Source organism: Corylus avellana, chromosome 3, assembly GCF_965113065.1.
Source record: "Corylus avellana chromosome 3, dhCorAvel1.hap1.2, whole genome shotgun sequence".
NCBI classification, from domain to species: domain Eukaryota; kingdom Viridiplantae; phylum Streptophyta; class Magnoliopsida; order Fagales; family Betulaceae; genus Corylus; species Corylus avellana.
This window is the reverse complement of record NC_142492.1, coordinates 23,062,192-23,078,931: the sequence shown is the minus strand read 5'-3', so window position 1 is coordinate 23,078,931 and position 16,740 is coordinate 23,062,192. Positions and strand designations below refer to the sequence as shown.

At 35.8% G+C, this 16,740-nt stretch overlaps 1 protein-coding gene across 4 annotated transcripts in view; it reads left to right on the top strand.

The window, feature by feature from the left end:
• Positions 1 to 16,740, top strand: part of LOC132173681 (tRNA/rRNA methyltransferase (SpoU) family protein) — a 33,463-nt gene that overhangs the window by 10,417 nt on the left and 6,306 nt on the right. For 2 of the 4 annotated variants that reach the window (XM_059585247.2, XM_059585246.2), the window contains exons 12-28: positions 252 to 514; positions 2,387 to 2,635; positions 2,738 to 2,893; positions 3,723 to 3,860; positions 3,966 to 4,208; positions 4,670 to 4,797; positions 5,688 to 5,808; positions 7,939 to 8,100; positions 8,198 to 8,345; positions 8,475 to 8,575; positions 9,781 to 9,942; positions 12,216 to 12,263; positions 12,575 to 12,682; positions 13,076 to 13,150; positions 14,296 to 14,346; positions 15,383 to 15,517; positions 15,610 to 15,740. In XM_059585247.2, the coding sequence (XP_059441230.2) occupies positions 252 to 514; positions 2,387 to 2,635; positions 2,738 to 2,893; positions 3,723 to 3,860; positions 3,966 to 4,208; positions 4,670 to 4,797; positions 5,688 to 5,808; positions 7,939 to 8,100; positions 8,198 to 8,345; positions 8,475 to 8,575; positions 9,781 to 9,942; positions 12,216 to 12,263; positions 12,575 to 12,682; positions 13,076 to 13,150; positions 14,296 to 14,346; positions 15,383 to 15,517; positions 15,610 to 15,740 (2,419 nt within the window). The remainder of the gene's footprint in view (positions 1 to 251; positions 515 to 2,386; positions 2,636 to 2,737; positions 2,894 to 3,722; positions 3,861 to 3,965; positions 4,209 to 4,669; positions 4,798 to 5,687; positions 5,809 to 7,938; positions 8,101 to 8,197; positions 8,346 to 8,474; positions 8,576 to 9,780; positions 9,943 to 12,215; positions 12,264 to 12,574; positions 12,683 to 13,075; positions 13,151 to 14,295; positions 14,347 to 15,382; positions 15,518 to 15,609; positions 15,741 to 16,740) is intronic. The other 2 variants (XR_009439339.2, XR_009439340.2) reach the window with 2 other exon arrangements.

The following is a 16,740-nucleotide window of genomic DNA, read 5'->3' as shown; positions in this document are numbered from 1 at the left end:
ATTTTAAGGGCATTGACATATGGTTTCTAGTTTTGCAGAATTTTTTACTTTTTGTTCTTCTTTTTCTTCATATTAGGGGCTTTTGTTGTATACTCCCTGTGTACTAGGATTGCCCATTTGCGCTTAATTAATGATCTTTTATTTACATGTCTCTTTGTATTTACATTTAATTTAACTTTTGGTTGTTATGTGGTTTACTCACTCATTAAATAAATACCTATAACTCTCGTGGTGTACCATCTCTATCTTAGGTTCATTAAGAGTAAAAGTACAAGAATGGCTTTCAGGGTGTGGTAAGAAGCATTGTAGTGCAAATTGCTGCAATACTGAGGTGAAGCTTTTGAAGAGTCTTCATGACTTCCCCAAAACGTTTACAAGTTGTACTTATCTTATTGATGCTTCTCTTACTTACAATGATGAAGACTTGGATGCATGGAAATGTGAAGCAAAAAGATGGGCAAGAGTGCTTTTCCTTGCAGTCAAGAAGGATCATCATTTAACACCTTTATTTACGGTTTGCATTTGCCTTATTATGCTCTACACTAATTATGACAGCCACAATTTTCTCTTCTTATTTTTTTCTTAGTTTGTTATGATTTGGTTTATAAATAGTATTGGAATTTTTTTTTTTTTTTTGTGCCGGTGATGTGTGGGTGTGAATGGTATTAGTTACTGCTATTGTTGTGTTGAGGATGAAGTTACTTTTTGAGTAAGGTAATAATAGAATAAACCTGTGATGCATGGGTAGAGAATTGTAACAATGTTACCTTTCAATATTCAAGACTATTTCATTGTTTTCCTTTGCGTCAATTGAGGTAAAATGTCCCTTACAAAGTATACTGATGTGGCTTACTTATGACTGAATTTATTTTTATTGACTTGTCAGTTTTGGAAGCTGATAAAGCATACCCACATAAACCACGAATAAAAGCTTCTTTAATCTTTTTTTTATTCAATAAAAAAAGTGACTTGAGTTTCTCTTGTATACTTCCTGTATACATAAGGTGCCTTACACGTTTAATTATATTTCGATTACTTATAAATAAATAAAAAGTGACTTCAAATATAGTAACCATGCCATATTGTTAATATCTAATATTTCCCTTCATATATTACGATATTAATCCTTGGTGATGTATTGGTTGAGGCTATCTTAACAAGCCTAAATTTCTTTTAGGTTCTCGATAAGATATGTTAGAGCACTAGCAGTAGCTTTCCTTGGATTTTCCTTAACTTTAGGGAACTAAATTACTTTTTGCTTTCTTATTTAAATAAACTCCACAATAGCTTTCCTTATTCTTTTCCTGTACCATTTAAATATTCTTTCAAATAAATGTTAGGGGAAAGAGAGAGGAAAGAGAGAGCCATTTAAATATTTTTTCAAATAAATGTTAGAGGAAAGAAAGGAAAGAGTCTTTTTATGTTAAAATAATGTTAAGGGAAGCAAAGGGTAGCACTTTTGGTTCCCTTGGTTTAGGGAACACCAAAAGAGTGTTGCAGCTGATTTTTTAGGAGTTTTCCCTACATTTAGTGAAGGGAATGTGATATAGGGAGCTACTGCTAGTGCTCTTACATAATAATAACTTTCATAACAACAGTAGTAGAATCCTATTTTTAATTTGTTGGTATTAGACAAATGCACAATATCAATTTGTCTTCCTATATATATAATATCAACAGAAGCCTCCTTTATCCCAGCAAATCCCTCACGTATGGTACCTTGAACGTTTCCCTAATTGAGAGACATACTACTTGTCTATGAGAGCATGGGTATCATGTCCTCTTCCTTAGAATATCATCAAAGATTCTTTTGCTAAAATTTATTGATTTCATAGGGATGCCATCATATCAACTGGTGCTTATTTCCTGAATCATGAATATTTACTGAAAACTCTTGCATTTTTTTTCCTGGGTCTCTCCTTGTATATTTGTGCAATTCATACTTGCCAATTTGTAAAGTATTCAGCCAGTTGAGGTCTCTGCATCTTTCTTTCTTCTTCTTCATAGTATTTCTATTGGAGTTATTCTGCTTTAGCGCATGCAGGCTTACATGCATGTAAGCATACAATAAAAGGATATTGGTAACTTCTTATTTGCATTTAATTTCAAGTTCAGTTTTGCCTTAATTCGCTGTAGTCTTTTGTTCTCAAAATACTATTGCTAATTGACTGCAGAAAAAGCAGCATATAATATTCTTTTGTTGGCTACAAAAATGCATGTTATCTGTATGTCTTATTTTGGTCCAATGACCCTTCAGATCCTGCCTACACACGGATCAAACTATGATATCTTAGGGATTCTTCTTACTAAAAAAAGTGTACCTCTTATATCAGTGGTGTTATCATTCAATAGGAGCTTTTGACATGGGGTTTACCTGTTTGTGCAGTTTATTCAAAATCATGGTGCTAATATTTGCAAACAAAACAATGATATGGAGTGGATACCTGTGAAGTTTCTTATCATCACCTTGAGCTTGGTTATGGAGCTTCAAATAATGCAAGAAAGAGCTGCCGAATGTGGTAACAAAGTTCAAAGCAGATCAGAATCTAGCGTGCTTGAGACAGTGGTTCGATTCAATTATGGAGAAGCAGCCATTTCACTTGAGAAGTTTCCCAAGATTTTTCTTCTTATATTGGTATTGGAAACTAATTGCACCAAACTTGTAAATGTTTCTGCACTATATTATATGCTTAAGCATTGAGGGTACTGTTAATACAGAGTTCTGTCTGGCATGCAGGAGGAACTGATCTCATTTGCAAATATGTCTTGTTCCATATTTTCATTCAGCACTGGGACGGAGGACAAGGCTCTGCCTAGTTCTGTAAGAGGAAAACTTGGAGGCCCTAGTCAACGCCGGTTGTCATCTTCCACCACCGCTGCCGTACTGCAAGCAGTATGAATCTTTCGTCACATCACTTCTCTCTGGTTTATGAACTAGATCTAGGATGGAAAAGAATGTATTGTTAAATGTATTTACTTGCAAAGATACATGTGTGCATTTCATGTACGCATACATCAACACATACTCATATCAGATGCATTCTAATCTGAACTTTTCTTTTTTACAGTTTTCTTTTATCATTTATTTTGTCTATTTTTGCACAATTTACTTATGAAGTGAGCATTCTTTTGTTATTAGCCATATTATAAATTTTATAATTTTCAGATTGTGTAAATTAGGTGAACTTTTTGTATACTCCCCCGTATTCTTAAGGTATCTCCTCTTTTGAAATAAAATTCAGTATTACCTATTAAAGAAAAGAATTATCACATTTCTATTTTTATGTACTATTTGTTGGTAGCTTTAACATAGTTTTTTTTTTTTTTTTTTCAATTTTTTATAATTGGTTCTAAATTTATATCTATTTTGATAAATTCTGTATTTTTGAATAATAATCTCAGTCAGGTCGGTCATTGTTTTGCCAAAGAAAAATTCCTCTATCAATGCCTAGTTTTTTTTTTTTTTCCGTTCATTTTTGTTTGATATTTCTGCTTTTATCCCCTTTCCTTTTGTTATGTGATTGCTAACTTATGCTGTCCTATAGGAATTGGTTTGTTCTCAGTTTTGGATGTGCCCTTGTCTTTATCTGTTATCTGTTTTTTGTTAATTGTTGAGTCCATTGCCTCTTCATTTATCCATGTTGCTTTTATTGGGTATTCCTTATTGGTAATTTATTTATTATTATGATTTCTTTTTGTCTTCCTTCTATACGTGTAAACAGGAAACAGCCATGAAGTCTGTTGCAGCCATCTTATCATGGTGTGCACAGTTTAAAAGTGATGTTTCAGTAGATTTTACTTTCAGCTTTTTGTGGAAGTTCTTCTTGAAGACTATTACACCTCCATCTTGTGATTCAGAGGTATGTATCAGATTTTATAGATTTCCCAACTTGTGCAGGTTTATGTCATAAAGATTTGTTAGTCTCTTATGAGCTACTTGTGATAATCTGTAAGCTCCAAAGCAGGCTGGGGCAGAAATCTGTCTTGCAGCATATGAAGCATTAGCTCCTGTTCTCAGAGCATTAGTGTCTGTCTTTTCTCTTCAAGTTTTGGATACTATCAGGGAAAATGATAAAGTCCTGCTGCCTAAAGTAGAAGGCGCGCCTCTATTAGATTCCTTGGCTCTTTCGTTTCTTCAAAACATCAATAATCTCCTTAATGTTGGAGTTTTGGCAAGGGGACGCCGTGCAGTTCTAATGAATGCAAAGGTTATGGATCTGTCTTATTTTAAAATATTTTTGTTGATTATTTCTTTCGTGTTTATTTCTTTTGCAATTCTAAAACTGCTTGTCAAAGCTGTGGAAATTGATTCTTTTTTTTTTTTTTTGAAAGGGGTGTAATATGGCCATATTGTTGTAGTTTGTGTTAGACTTGCAGTAGTAGTTCATTAACTTTTTTTTGCTGTAATTATGTGATCAGATAGTGCACCACTTATCAAAAAATAAATGAAGAATTAAATAAAAGATGATCAGATAGGGCCACCCCCTTCTATTTTTAAGATTCTTTTCCATTTTTCAATGCCATGCATATATTATGAACTTCTACTAGTATCATTCGTTTATCTAAGTTTAATTAGTCTGCACCAATGATTAGATTTCTCCATCTGTGGATATGTTGATGATAAATTAGTGAAAAGATCCTAACTGTTTGTTGATCGTGATTTATTCAGTGGCTGTGCCTAGAATCTCTTTTGTCAATTCCAAGCTATGCTCATGTGAGTGGGCTTCATTTAGAGGACACTAATGGTTTTTTCTCAGATGCGATTCTCAGATTGATTTTTACAGACCTTGTTGAGAGGTGAGATTACTTGTGTTACAGTTAATACTTTTTCTTCTATTAAATATTTGTACTTTAGGTTTAAGCTCGGGAAAAATCAAATTTAGTCTTTAGGTTTTCAATCAATTGCAATTTAGCCCGTGGGTTTCCAAGTTTGATAATTAGGTTTTTAGCTTTTATACCAATTTCAAATAAGGTCATCTGTCAACCTACCGATCAATTAATTAATGGCATGCCATGTCAGGTCATTTAGTTGATGGCATATGGCTTGTGTTTGACATGCCATATGCCAATCATACATTCCATAAGGAATTTTACCCTTACCCTTAATAAAATGTTAAAAAAAAAGAATAGCGTTTTTTATGTGAGGCCTCCCTCCCCTCACTGAGAGGCGGCCAATCACCTATCACCAAATGAGTGTTAGGTCTCAAAGCCGCCATTCCTCCCCCCCACCCGCACCCCCTCTTTTTTTTTTTTTTTTTTTTTTTTTTAAATTCATCAAATATAATTTTCTTTTTCTTTTTAAACTTTTTCATTTAGGGAGCAGTTATCGGGGCATTAATCACGTCCAATTTCAGTATTTATGCATATTTCTTCTTAATCAGCTCTCTCTCTCTCTCTCTCTCTAACTTCAATCACACATTGAAATTTCGTCTACAGGTTAATTTTTTTTTTTTTCTTTCTAAATTTTAAGGAATTGAGATTAACCGTGCTTTACCCTCACTTGAGATCTCTTGATTTGGCTTCACACGTTAGTGGAGAACTGGTCTGCATCTTCTGTCAGTTAATGTTCAAATTTGGCTTCTAGACCAAACTTGTAGTTACAATTATGGCTAGACTGCTAATGGATTTTATTTTTTAAAATTTTGTTTTTCTGTGTATTTACTCTCCGCCTCCAAATAAATTGGCAGCCTCGAGAATGCTGGGGAAGTCTCTGTTTTATCCATGCTGAGATCAGTCAGATTGGCTTTGGGGCTATTTGCTAATGGAACATTTCATTCTGTTTCCTCATGCAATGGTTTGGATGTCCAGGTTCACTACTCAACTTCCTTGTCTTTATATGCATGCTTATCTGTAATTTATCCCTTATTCTGGATGGATATGGTTGTGTGCGTGCTTTGTGTATCTGTGATGCAAGGTAGGATATGTTTGTGATTATGTTGATGCAGACAGTAAATTTCTAGTCATACAACTATTGATGTCACTCTAGGTCAGGTTTAATTATTGCTATGATTTTCTGGAGAGGGCTTGTGCGCTGCGATGGGTGATGTTTCATTGTTTCTAGCTGCCAGTCAATGCAGTTGCATCATGAACTATGTTTTACTTTTAAGTCAACACAGACCAACTACTTCAGTCTGACTGTATTCTGACTTACAGAGCATGATGTTTTTATGTTTATGCATATTCTTTTGATGAGTAGTAAAAGATGTTATTGATTTGAGAGGAAAATCGTACACGGGGTTAATACAATGACAGACGGGCGCTCCCTTTAGCAGTGGGCTTCAATTCCTTCATAAAGCCCGAAACATCAAGAGAGACCCCCTTTCCCGAATACCTGGGCCTAGTAACTTAAAAGCAGTGGACTTATAATCACTTGGGCCCAGGATTAAATCACTTGAGCAAGTTGGTGAAGTGAGCAGGGCCTTCCCCCTTTGACTTGGGCTTCGGGTCAGATTCTTTAGCATGGCCTGCCTCTATCCCGAGCCCATTGAAATCATGGCTCATCTCTAAACACTATACAATGTTCCACAGCCATTTGAAGTCAAATCAGCAGTTGTCTCCAGTTGCGCATATCCAAGTTGTCACCCAAAACAACCTTTGTTTCCCCTGTACTGACGGAGCAGGCGAGAATTTGGGATTGCCAGTTGGCCTAGACGCCCCTACTAATACTGCCCATTCACTGTCCGAAAGCTCTACAGTGACCCTTTGCTTGGACCACCACCTCCACACTAGCCAACAACTCCACAGTAACCTTGCCCATGTACACTGCTCGGGAAACCCCTCTGCTCCTTTCCATAAAATGCAACTCTGACTGCCCCTCCACAACTGAAAGATTGCTTCAACGTAAAACCAACTCAGAGAATCCATCACTGGAAATCAAAAACAAATACCCAGGAAGACGCCAGGATAGAGAAATAGACTAAAGGAGGGCATCGGTAGGTGCTATTACGGGCCGACCTGAGAGAGAGAGACCATTCAGGAGGTTGAATGCATATCTAGAACACCCAAACAAGCACAATCATTCAACAAAAGCTTAAAATCTATCCTCTGCCTTAATACTTCTAAAAAAGACTGCAAATATGAGGTCTATGAACCACTTCTAATGTCTATACACCTCAAACTCTCCATATTTTACTTCAAAAAAAGTCTCCAAAGGTGATCACCCTCCTCACTATAACACCATAACCATTTCCAAATCCCCATTGTTCTTCACATCTTCCACTGGAAACTATAGCAGGCATAAGATTAGGAAATACTTGTTTGATTAAGAAAATTGCTTTCTTTTTCTCTTTAAAAAAGAAAAAAAAAAATTGCATAGTGATAGAGTATATCTTTTTGACAAGTCAAATTGCATAGAATATACACTGCCTGCTACATACAGTAACATGTGATGGCCCATTCGGGTTATTATTTTGAACTTTTTGATGCTACAATGAGTCTGGCTGTCATGGTTGGGATTTTGAGGGTGGTTGATGGCGGTAGGAGAGATTTCTTATATTTAAGGTTTCAACCTTTATTTGTTCAGTTGCTTACAGTTTGAGCGATTTAGTGGGCCGAGGTAGGTTCTCATGCTCATGATATTTGCTTCTCTTTGATTGCAAAAGTTTTATTTCTAATGGTGTCAAAGATAGAGCAACTTCTGGAGGACTTTTGAGGATGCTTCCACTGATTGCTTGTGTTTGTTATTTTGTTTACAGTTTTTACTCTGTTCACATCTTAGTTCACTTGTGTCTAGAGAAATGGTCCTTTGGCTTTTCTCTCTCTCTCTCTCTCTCAATAAAATTGCAGCATTTCATCAGTAATAAAAGAGAATATCCATGACTTTCCAATGTCCATCTATAAGTTTTATCATTGTAATCTTTGTCGCAGATCATGTTTCTCCAAATGAAAATGCTTAACTTGTTCACAAATCTTATAGTGATTCTCAATTATATGATTCAGATGATGTGGCATTTGGTTCGTTCCTCTTGGATATTGCATATCAGCTGCAACAAGCGGAGGGTTGCACCTATTGCTGCACTTCTGTCTTCTGTTTTGCATTGCTCAGTCTTTGGTGATGAGAAAATGCATGTAGCTAACAGTGAACCTGGGCCTCTCAAGTGGGTATGTGGTCTCTCTGTCTCTTGCGTGTGCGCGCGCACATGTTTATTTGCTAATTACCTACAAAACTTTAGCGAATGATATCTTGTATGTCTTGCAGTTCATTGAAAACGTTATTGAGGAAGGCAAAAAAAGTCCTCGCACAATCCGTCTTGCAGCATTACACTTGACAGGGCTCTGGCTCTCAAATCCCAGGACTATTAAGTACTACATGAAAGAGCTCAAACTGCTATCTCTCTATGGTTCTGGTGTGTTTCATGCCTCTTTTTTTTTTTTTTTTTTTTTTTTTTTTTTTTCACGCATTATTTTCATAATTATTTGGTTATCCTTGCCCTTTCATATACGATCGCTAGTCAGCTGTGATATTTATTTTGCAGTTGCTTTTGATGAGGATTTTGAAGGTGAATTGGCAGACAATTTTGATGCAAGGTCTGAAGTGTCATTATTGGCAAAAAGCACTAGCCCTGAGTTGACTGAAGTAAGCTATCTAATATGAATAATGCTACACACACTTCCATTTTTTCACTCCCACTCTCACACACCCTTAGGTGGCTACCACTCTCACCGTGGGATCAAAATCCAATTATATTCTATCCCAAATCCAATGATGAGAGTGGGTGCCACCTAAGGGTGTATGAGAGTAGGAGTGAGTGAAATGGGAGTATGTCTAGCATTATTCATCTAATATATAAAGCTTATGTGGTTATTTGACACAATTCGTTACATGTTGAGTACATAGTTGCTTTGGGACAAGTGGGAGATGTTATGAAAAACTTCATCTTCAGCTAAGCGAGAGAGTCTTCTGGATAGGCAAAATAAAAACTAAGAAGTGACCCTTTTCTTACCATATATGTATGTATATATATATATATATATATATATATATATATATATATATATATATATATGGGCCATGCTTAAGGCATAGAGATAGAAATTTATATTTGGTTACAATTTGTGGAAGACTTCTATAAAAAAATTATTTTGTTGTTGTTGTCTTAAGTGGGATGTAGCATTATTCTAAGAAGAGGCAGGCTATTCAAATTGGAAATGAGGCATGTTCAAATAGTTCTCTTGTTGTGGGGGGGCGGGGTGGGGGTGACTTTGTTTAATGCAAGATTTAATCAAGTGATTTAGTCTATTTCAAAAAATCTTCTCTCAATTGTCCAAATTTGTTTACTAATGTAGAACACGTTCTTCATGGGTAAGAATGTGAAACATGAGCCTCTTCCTTCTCTACTCAGTCTTGGCTTCATGTATATGTATCTATTGGTGGTTCATTCTTGCTTGGATGGTTTCTTATATGGTGCCTCAATCAATTCTTAATTTGGCTACTCCTTGAGAAAGACCAAGTATTCTTGCAATCAATCTATGGTCTAGCTTAATTATGTGTTACTTTTTATCCTAGTGGCATTAATCAAAAGACAATTTATCAATGAGTTCTCTTTAGTTAGTTTTGCTTCTCCTGGTGGATTAGCGCACAAAAATGGCTTTTGGTTTCCCGTTACTAATAGCTAAACTTAGGCGTTATCTGGAAAACATGGCGACTGCTTGCTCAATGGTTCATTGCTCATGGTTTGCTAATGCTGTTAGTTACATATTGCAAGTACTTAATTATCAAGTTTAGATTACATTATAGAACTATTCATATTTGCAATATAACTTGGTAGTTTCTCTTGTCAGGCATTTATCAACACGGAGTTGTATGGACGTGTTTCAGTTGCTGTTCTGTTTTACAAGCTAGCTGACTTGGCTGATATGGTGGGATCGAAGAATGAAACTGAAGATTGCCATGCTGCTTTGGAGTCAGGAAAATTATTTTTGCAGGAGCTTCTTGATTCTGCGGTAGCTTTTTCATTATGCTGTATTATCCTTTTTGATTGGCGTCAAAGTTTCAAATTCTCGCCCAAAGGCTAAATGTTTTTGACTGAAATGATAAAAATTACAAAAGTATAGCAGTGTGTTATATATTTGCATATTGGAATTGCTAAGGTTTTGTGTTGTCTAACCTTCCATAATTTTGTAATCATGAATCTTCTCAGTCTCTTAGAAATATTATTTATAAAGCTAAATTATATTTTTGAACTTTGCCTCTATTTTTATTATGGTCAATGTTTGACACTTAGGTCTATCAATTTAGGAAATGCAAAATGACCATTTTGCCACTGTAACATGGTCAAAGATTGGATCCTTGATATCAAAGGAATGGAAGATATTGCTAGCGTTGCCTCTTCCAGTGTCTTGTGGTTTCTTCCCATCTATATGGCAATATATGTAGATTAGGAGGTGCATCACTTAGCACATGGCTTAAATTGTTTTTGTGATCTTAATTAGTCAACAACTCTTGACTTTTGATTTTCATTATTGGTGGTGTTTCATATCCCTTTACATGATATAGCAAGTGCAAGTACTATTTCAGACATGTCCACTGAAGATTGTATACTTTTTTATTTATCCTATCTGAGGATACAAATGGTGTTGCCTCTTAAATAGGTATATTGGGTGATGGAATTCGAACATGAAATATTATTTTCATGTGACCAAATCAAGATTAGGAGTTATTAGACAGTTGGCAGATCTTCTGGTGTGTTGGAAAGGAAGGGTCATTCGGAATGATGCCAATTTTGTATGGAATATAATCCCTTCCTTTTTAATGTGGCATTTAGAGAGAAAGGAATGCTCGAAGCTTTGATGATTGCAAGAAGAAGAACTTGGATCTACAACTTTGTTTTTTTAGAAGGTTTATGGTTCATTCCTTCTATGAAGCTTGATAGGAACTAGAGGTCTGAAGGTTCCTTAGACGAGTATCTGGTGTATAAAGATCCTAAAAAGGGTTCAACCCCATTATTTGCTCTACTTATTGGGCATTAACACACATATTTTTATTATGGTTTTGAGAGCCTAGTGGTAATCCATTGAGTTGAGGTTAGCATTAGAAGGTTTAGGTTCTAGGATTGAAAGCAGTTAGTTTTTTGACAATCTTGTGACTGTGGTAGTTTACATTTTTATGAGATGTACTAGGAGATTTATTTTGAATATTTCTTATGTTTTTAAACATTCAATATTTAATTTTGTTGAAGGATGGGATCAAATTTTGTAGTTGGAGGCGGAGCCAACTCTTCTCTTGGTAAAACATTAGGTCGGACGAAACTATCCTCCACATTGTTGCACTATGAAAACTACCAAGTGCTCTCCAATAGTCAAAGAGGTCTCCACTCGTCTAGGCATGACCTAGTCTAACCCAAAAAGACTAAAAATAGTCTTCCATAAGGCACTAGCAAACTCATCAGTATCATATGTCGCTTCCTTAGGTTATCCATAGTGGATCTTCCCCAAAGCGGCTGACCAACCAGAAAACATCACTCTCAAATGAACCTTATTCCGCCAAATACTCCCCCATGGGAAAGGAGTACTATCATGAGGAGTTAGGACATTATAGAACAATTTGACATCGAGCAATCTCTTGGAAGAGGCCCAACAAATCTTGTCTTCACTACCCATTTCAGTCTGAAGGAGTACAACAAATTGAAAAATGGGGTAAAGAAATCCACCTCCTAGTCATGACAGAGTCACTAGAAAACTCCAAATGATCTGCCACAAAAGCATCCTTTAAATAAGCAATGCTGAATAATTCTGAAAAAGCTACCTTAAGGGTCTGATCACCACACCACGCGTCATTCTAAAATCTGATCATAGATCTGTCGCCCACCTCAAATCTAGTATGCGTAGAAATTTTCACCAACTCCTCCTGATAATTTTCCATACCACCCCATATGATCCGTGTATGCTACCCATGTAGGGTTACACCTTCTCTTTGGGCTTTTTTCCATTACATGGTTCCTCAGAAAAAAAAAAAAAACAGATACAATTTAATCCTCAATGGTCATTGGTTTTATGACTTTGTTTTACTTTCCCTAGTTGCATATATGTCTTAGGCTCAATTACGACTGATACTCTAAGCACTCAGCTACAGTAAAGTATGGATAGATTGATATGGGTTCTTTTTGTCACTTTTGGGGTGTTTTCATCTCACTTTTCCAATGCGTATCAGTTTCCTTTTACAGAAAAGCACATATCTATTATTATGGCATTGTAGTGTTGATCATTTATTAATGTAGGTAAATGACAAGGACCTTGCGAAGGATTTGTATAAAAAGTACAGTGCGGTGAGCATCCTTTTCCTTTTAACTCATTAGAATCGGGAGTTTAGTTAAAAAAAAAAAAAAATAGAATAGGGAGTTGAGAATTATTCAGAGCTTGAATGGTAAAACTTGCAAAATCCTTCAATATTTTATGAGAAATATACCGAAATTCATTTTATCACTTGAGCAGAAAATTAATGGAGGATATGGGAATTTTACATTCAGAAGTTTTGCATAGTTGAATCAGTTCACATACCATTGATTATAAGTTCTACTTATGTTTATATTTCTTTGCTATACTTATGAAATATCGTTTTTACTTCTACTTTTGACAGATCCACAGGCGCAAAATACGTGCTTGGCAGATGATATGCGTCTTATCACGATTTGCTCGTCAAGACATAGTTGGGCATGTTACACGAAGCTTGCATATATCCCTCAGTGTGAGTAAATTTTTGCTTAACAAAATTTTCTTGTTCTCTCCTTTAAATAATTTGCTTTTTTCTTTTGCTTAAAAAAAAAAAGAAAAATTAGCCTTTCTTGAGGAAGAACCATTTCAATTTTTAGTCACTTGGAATCTAGACTCCCAAGCATCACATTCTTGGGGATAACACCACATAATTGTAATTGTAATCCCCTAGAATGCAATTACAATGGAGTGAGGAGGAGGAAACCTTGTTGATATATGTTAAGCATAATGTTAATTACATATCTTATAAAAAAATGTTAATTACATATCCAACCTTTGGTGGGTGCTACAATGCTCATGCACAATTGAGTATGTTGAATTTCTATACTGTAATAATTTGCCTCTATTCTCGTTTTGATTTCTGCAGAGAAACAACTTACCTGCTGTCCGCCAATACCTGGAGACATTTGCAATAAATATTTACTTGAAGTTTCCATCGTTGGTAAGGATAGTTTTATTGAATTTACAGGGCAAATACAGCCAGCCGTTTTTATGGTTGTTCAGTTTTGACTTGGAAAGATTTTTGCTCGGTAAGTTGACTCACATACCCCACAGGATTAGAAGTCACACCCTCTCACTCACCTCCTCATATTTAAGGGGGTGGAAGTGCCTGTTGGACTACAGCCCATTGGCCAGTTTTGACTTGGAATATTAAGAAAGTTTGCGTCAGTTTTGACATTAATAATAATAGAACAGAGGAAACACATAAATTATCTTACCATACCTGAACAATTTTACAATCTGGCTTAACCAGGTTTACACAACTCCGCAGTCCAACCTAACTGGGTTTTTTCTTGTTGCTTTTATGGAGGTAGAGTTGGATTGCTTTGAGTAGGTAGTTGGTTCAACTCTTAGGATAATGTTTGGCATTCACACACTTAAATTGAAGCGGTGAAGTGCTAGAATGATAACTGTGAAGCTAGTGGAGTGGTTTGTTTTGACATAGGTTTTATAGTCTATCATGTAATGGGGACACTCTATCTCAGTTCTCATAGTTATTACCACAACAATGCGTAATTTTTGTTTGTTTGTTTGATAAGTAATGCAAATTCATTCAAAGCCAAGAGGAGTGCAACTTTAATTAGTACACAGTAAATATACAAAGATAACCCCCAAGTGTAGGAAAAGAAGAACAAAACTTCAGAACTCAGAAAAATTAGAAATATACAAACCACTCTGTGCTACTCTCCATGTATAAAGGGATTGGAACATCATCTTTTTCAACTCTAACATCATAGTCTCACGATCTTCAAAGCTCCTTATGTTCAGCTCTCTCCAAATACCCCATATTAAATACAAAGGAGCCAACCTCCACTTTTTCAAAACAGGATGGTGTCCCAATTGTTCCCTCCAACTTGCCAACAACTCGCTCACCCTACGAGGCATAACCCATGCAACTCCGTGTGAGTGCCATCTTTTAACAATTTGTGTCTATGACTTGACCTATGGCTGTGACTCTCATGCCTGCTTGGATTCCGGAGTTTTGTTCTTATGTGGTTTTATCGACAATTTTTGGGGCACGTCTAGTTATTATTACCACTGCTTGTAGCTTCTCACATTAATTCTTATATTTTGCTTAAATGACAGGTGGGGGAGCAATTAGTTCCTATATTACGAGATTATGACATGAGGCCTCAGGTAAATATTGTGCTGGAATGTTCTGTTCTCGATCATAAAGCAAAATTTCCTTTGCCAGTTTATATGGTTGGATGGCCTAATCTACCTTTTCTGACCTTCATTCCTTGAGTGTAATCTTTATCTCTTTCCTTTTCTTTTTATTTGATTCTCTCTTGTATAGTTCTTATGTACTTTGGTTGCAATCCTGATTTGTTCTTGGTAAATTTATTTATAAATTTTTTTTTCTATAAAGGAAATAAAATGGCCAACAAGTCTAATATTAGGAGACAAATCAGAAACTCAGCCTTCTACAATACATCCAGCCCCCTCTTAAGGCTTTTCTTTGGATATTAAATAGTTTGTAGGGAAAAAAGTCTTCCTTAAAGTTCTCTACAATTATGATGCGTTGAATGGGTAAGTTGTGCCATCTGACTGTTTACAGTATGGACATACGATGCCTTTCCTTTGTTTTTCCATTTTTGTTCTTCAGGTCAAGGAGAGTCTGTGAAAGGATAATTGTATGGGAAAGTGATGCCAACAAAGTTCTAAAGGCAATTTTGAGCATAAACTGTATGGTCATGAATGTAATATTCTGAGTGGTTGAATGGTAGTAGGCTGCATCATAATGACCTCCAGATATGGCTTAAACTCGGATCAATCAATTTTTAATCCCAACAGTTTGGAGTTGGGTACATACTATAAATGGATAGTGTATGCATGTTTTTTTATTTTATCCTTTGATTGCATACTTTATTAGATACTTCATTTTGCAATTAAAATATTGAAGAAAATGAGTTAGCAGCATTGATTTTTAGAATGATATGTGCTGGGTTTGTTTTATTCAATTATGGTTTTCTGCTCTGATTGGAACAGACCATCAATCCTGGAAAATTGTTTTTTCAATTCTTGTTCTATACTTATAATCATATTATAATATAAAAATTGTGGGCTGACCTGCCACTGTCTTTGCTAGAAGTTCACTAATTGCATGATATGTGGTAGTCCACATATATTGTAGTACTCCGCATTGCTGTGTAACTTTGGTCATCAAATGCAGGCGCTCTCTTCTTATGTATTTATAGCAGCTAATGTCATCCTCCACGCATCTGAAGCCAGGCATTTGAATGAGTTACTTCCTCCTATAGTTCCATTTTTAACGTCACATCATCACAGCTTACGTGGTTTCACCCAGGTCAGTGCTGATAAACCCTGTAGTTTTACATGCTTTCTAATTTATTTTTTTTCTCATTTATATGAGTCATGTTCTTTATTCTTTTTTGGTAGTTGCTAGTGTACCAAGTTATTTGCAAACTGTTTCCTACATCGGATTCTGGAGCGTCTCAGATAATACCTTTAGAGAAAAGATGTTTTGAGGATTTGAAAGCATACCTGGCAAAAAACTCTGATTGTGTGCGGTATAATTTTTACTAACAGTTCTTACATATCATGTTTCTGAGATCATTATAATTTGTTAATGCTGTGAACTGTATGTGAGTGTTTATTTGTAAAGGATCTCATGACATAATGAAAATATTCCATGCTTGTCAATTGAAATTAGCGTTGTTGTATGATAGCATTTCATTTGATCTAGTAACGCCTGTCTAATTTTAATGTTTTTCGTCTGTGTCTGTAATTTAAAATACAGATAAGGTTGTTGCCTTTTGTGGTGAATGCTTTTCAGAAGCTTCTTGCTAGTGATTTTTTTTCTTTTTAATTCTTAGGTATGGTAAGGATTCTAGATATATGGTTGGGAAAATTTTGCGTTTCAAGTGTTGTTGTTGACCATCATGAATTGGAAATTACCACTAATGATATTATTGTTGTGCCTGTTTGGCGTTTATGGAAAAGAGCCTGTTTTGCTTAGCCCCCCTGCTGGTTTATCTTTCCTTGGAAGAGCATACGGAAAAATAAGGGGCCTACAAGAGTGGCTTTGTTTGTATGGACAGAAGCATTAGGAAGGATACTGACCTTGGATAATCTAAGAAAGAGGCACTTAATAGTGATGGGTCTTGCATGTACAGGAACGGTGGGGAATCCATCCATAGATCATCTTTTGCTCCATTGCGGAGTTGCTAGAGAATTGTGGGTATCACTTTTCTGTCTTTTCGGGGTAAAGTGGGTAATGCCCAATCGGGGTGGTGGAGTTCTTGGCTAGTTGGAATGGCCAGTTTGGTAGTCATAGTAACTTATAGGCTTGGGGGATGGGTCCCTATTCCGTGATGTGGTGCATTTGGAGAGAACGCAATTTCTGAAATTTTGAAGATTGTGAGAGAACGGTGGTAGTATTAAAAGATATATTGTTCAAAACTCTCTATGGGTAGATAGTTGCTATCAATAGTTCTCACTTTGCTAACTTTGTAGAGTTTTTGAATATGTGTTCCTTTCCCTCTCCCTAAGTGAGTGTTTTTCATGTAT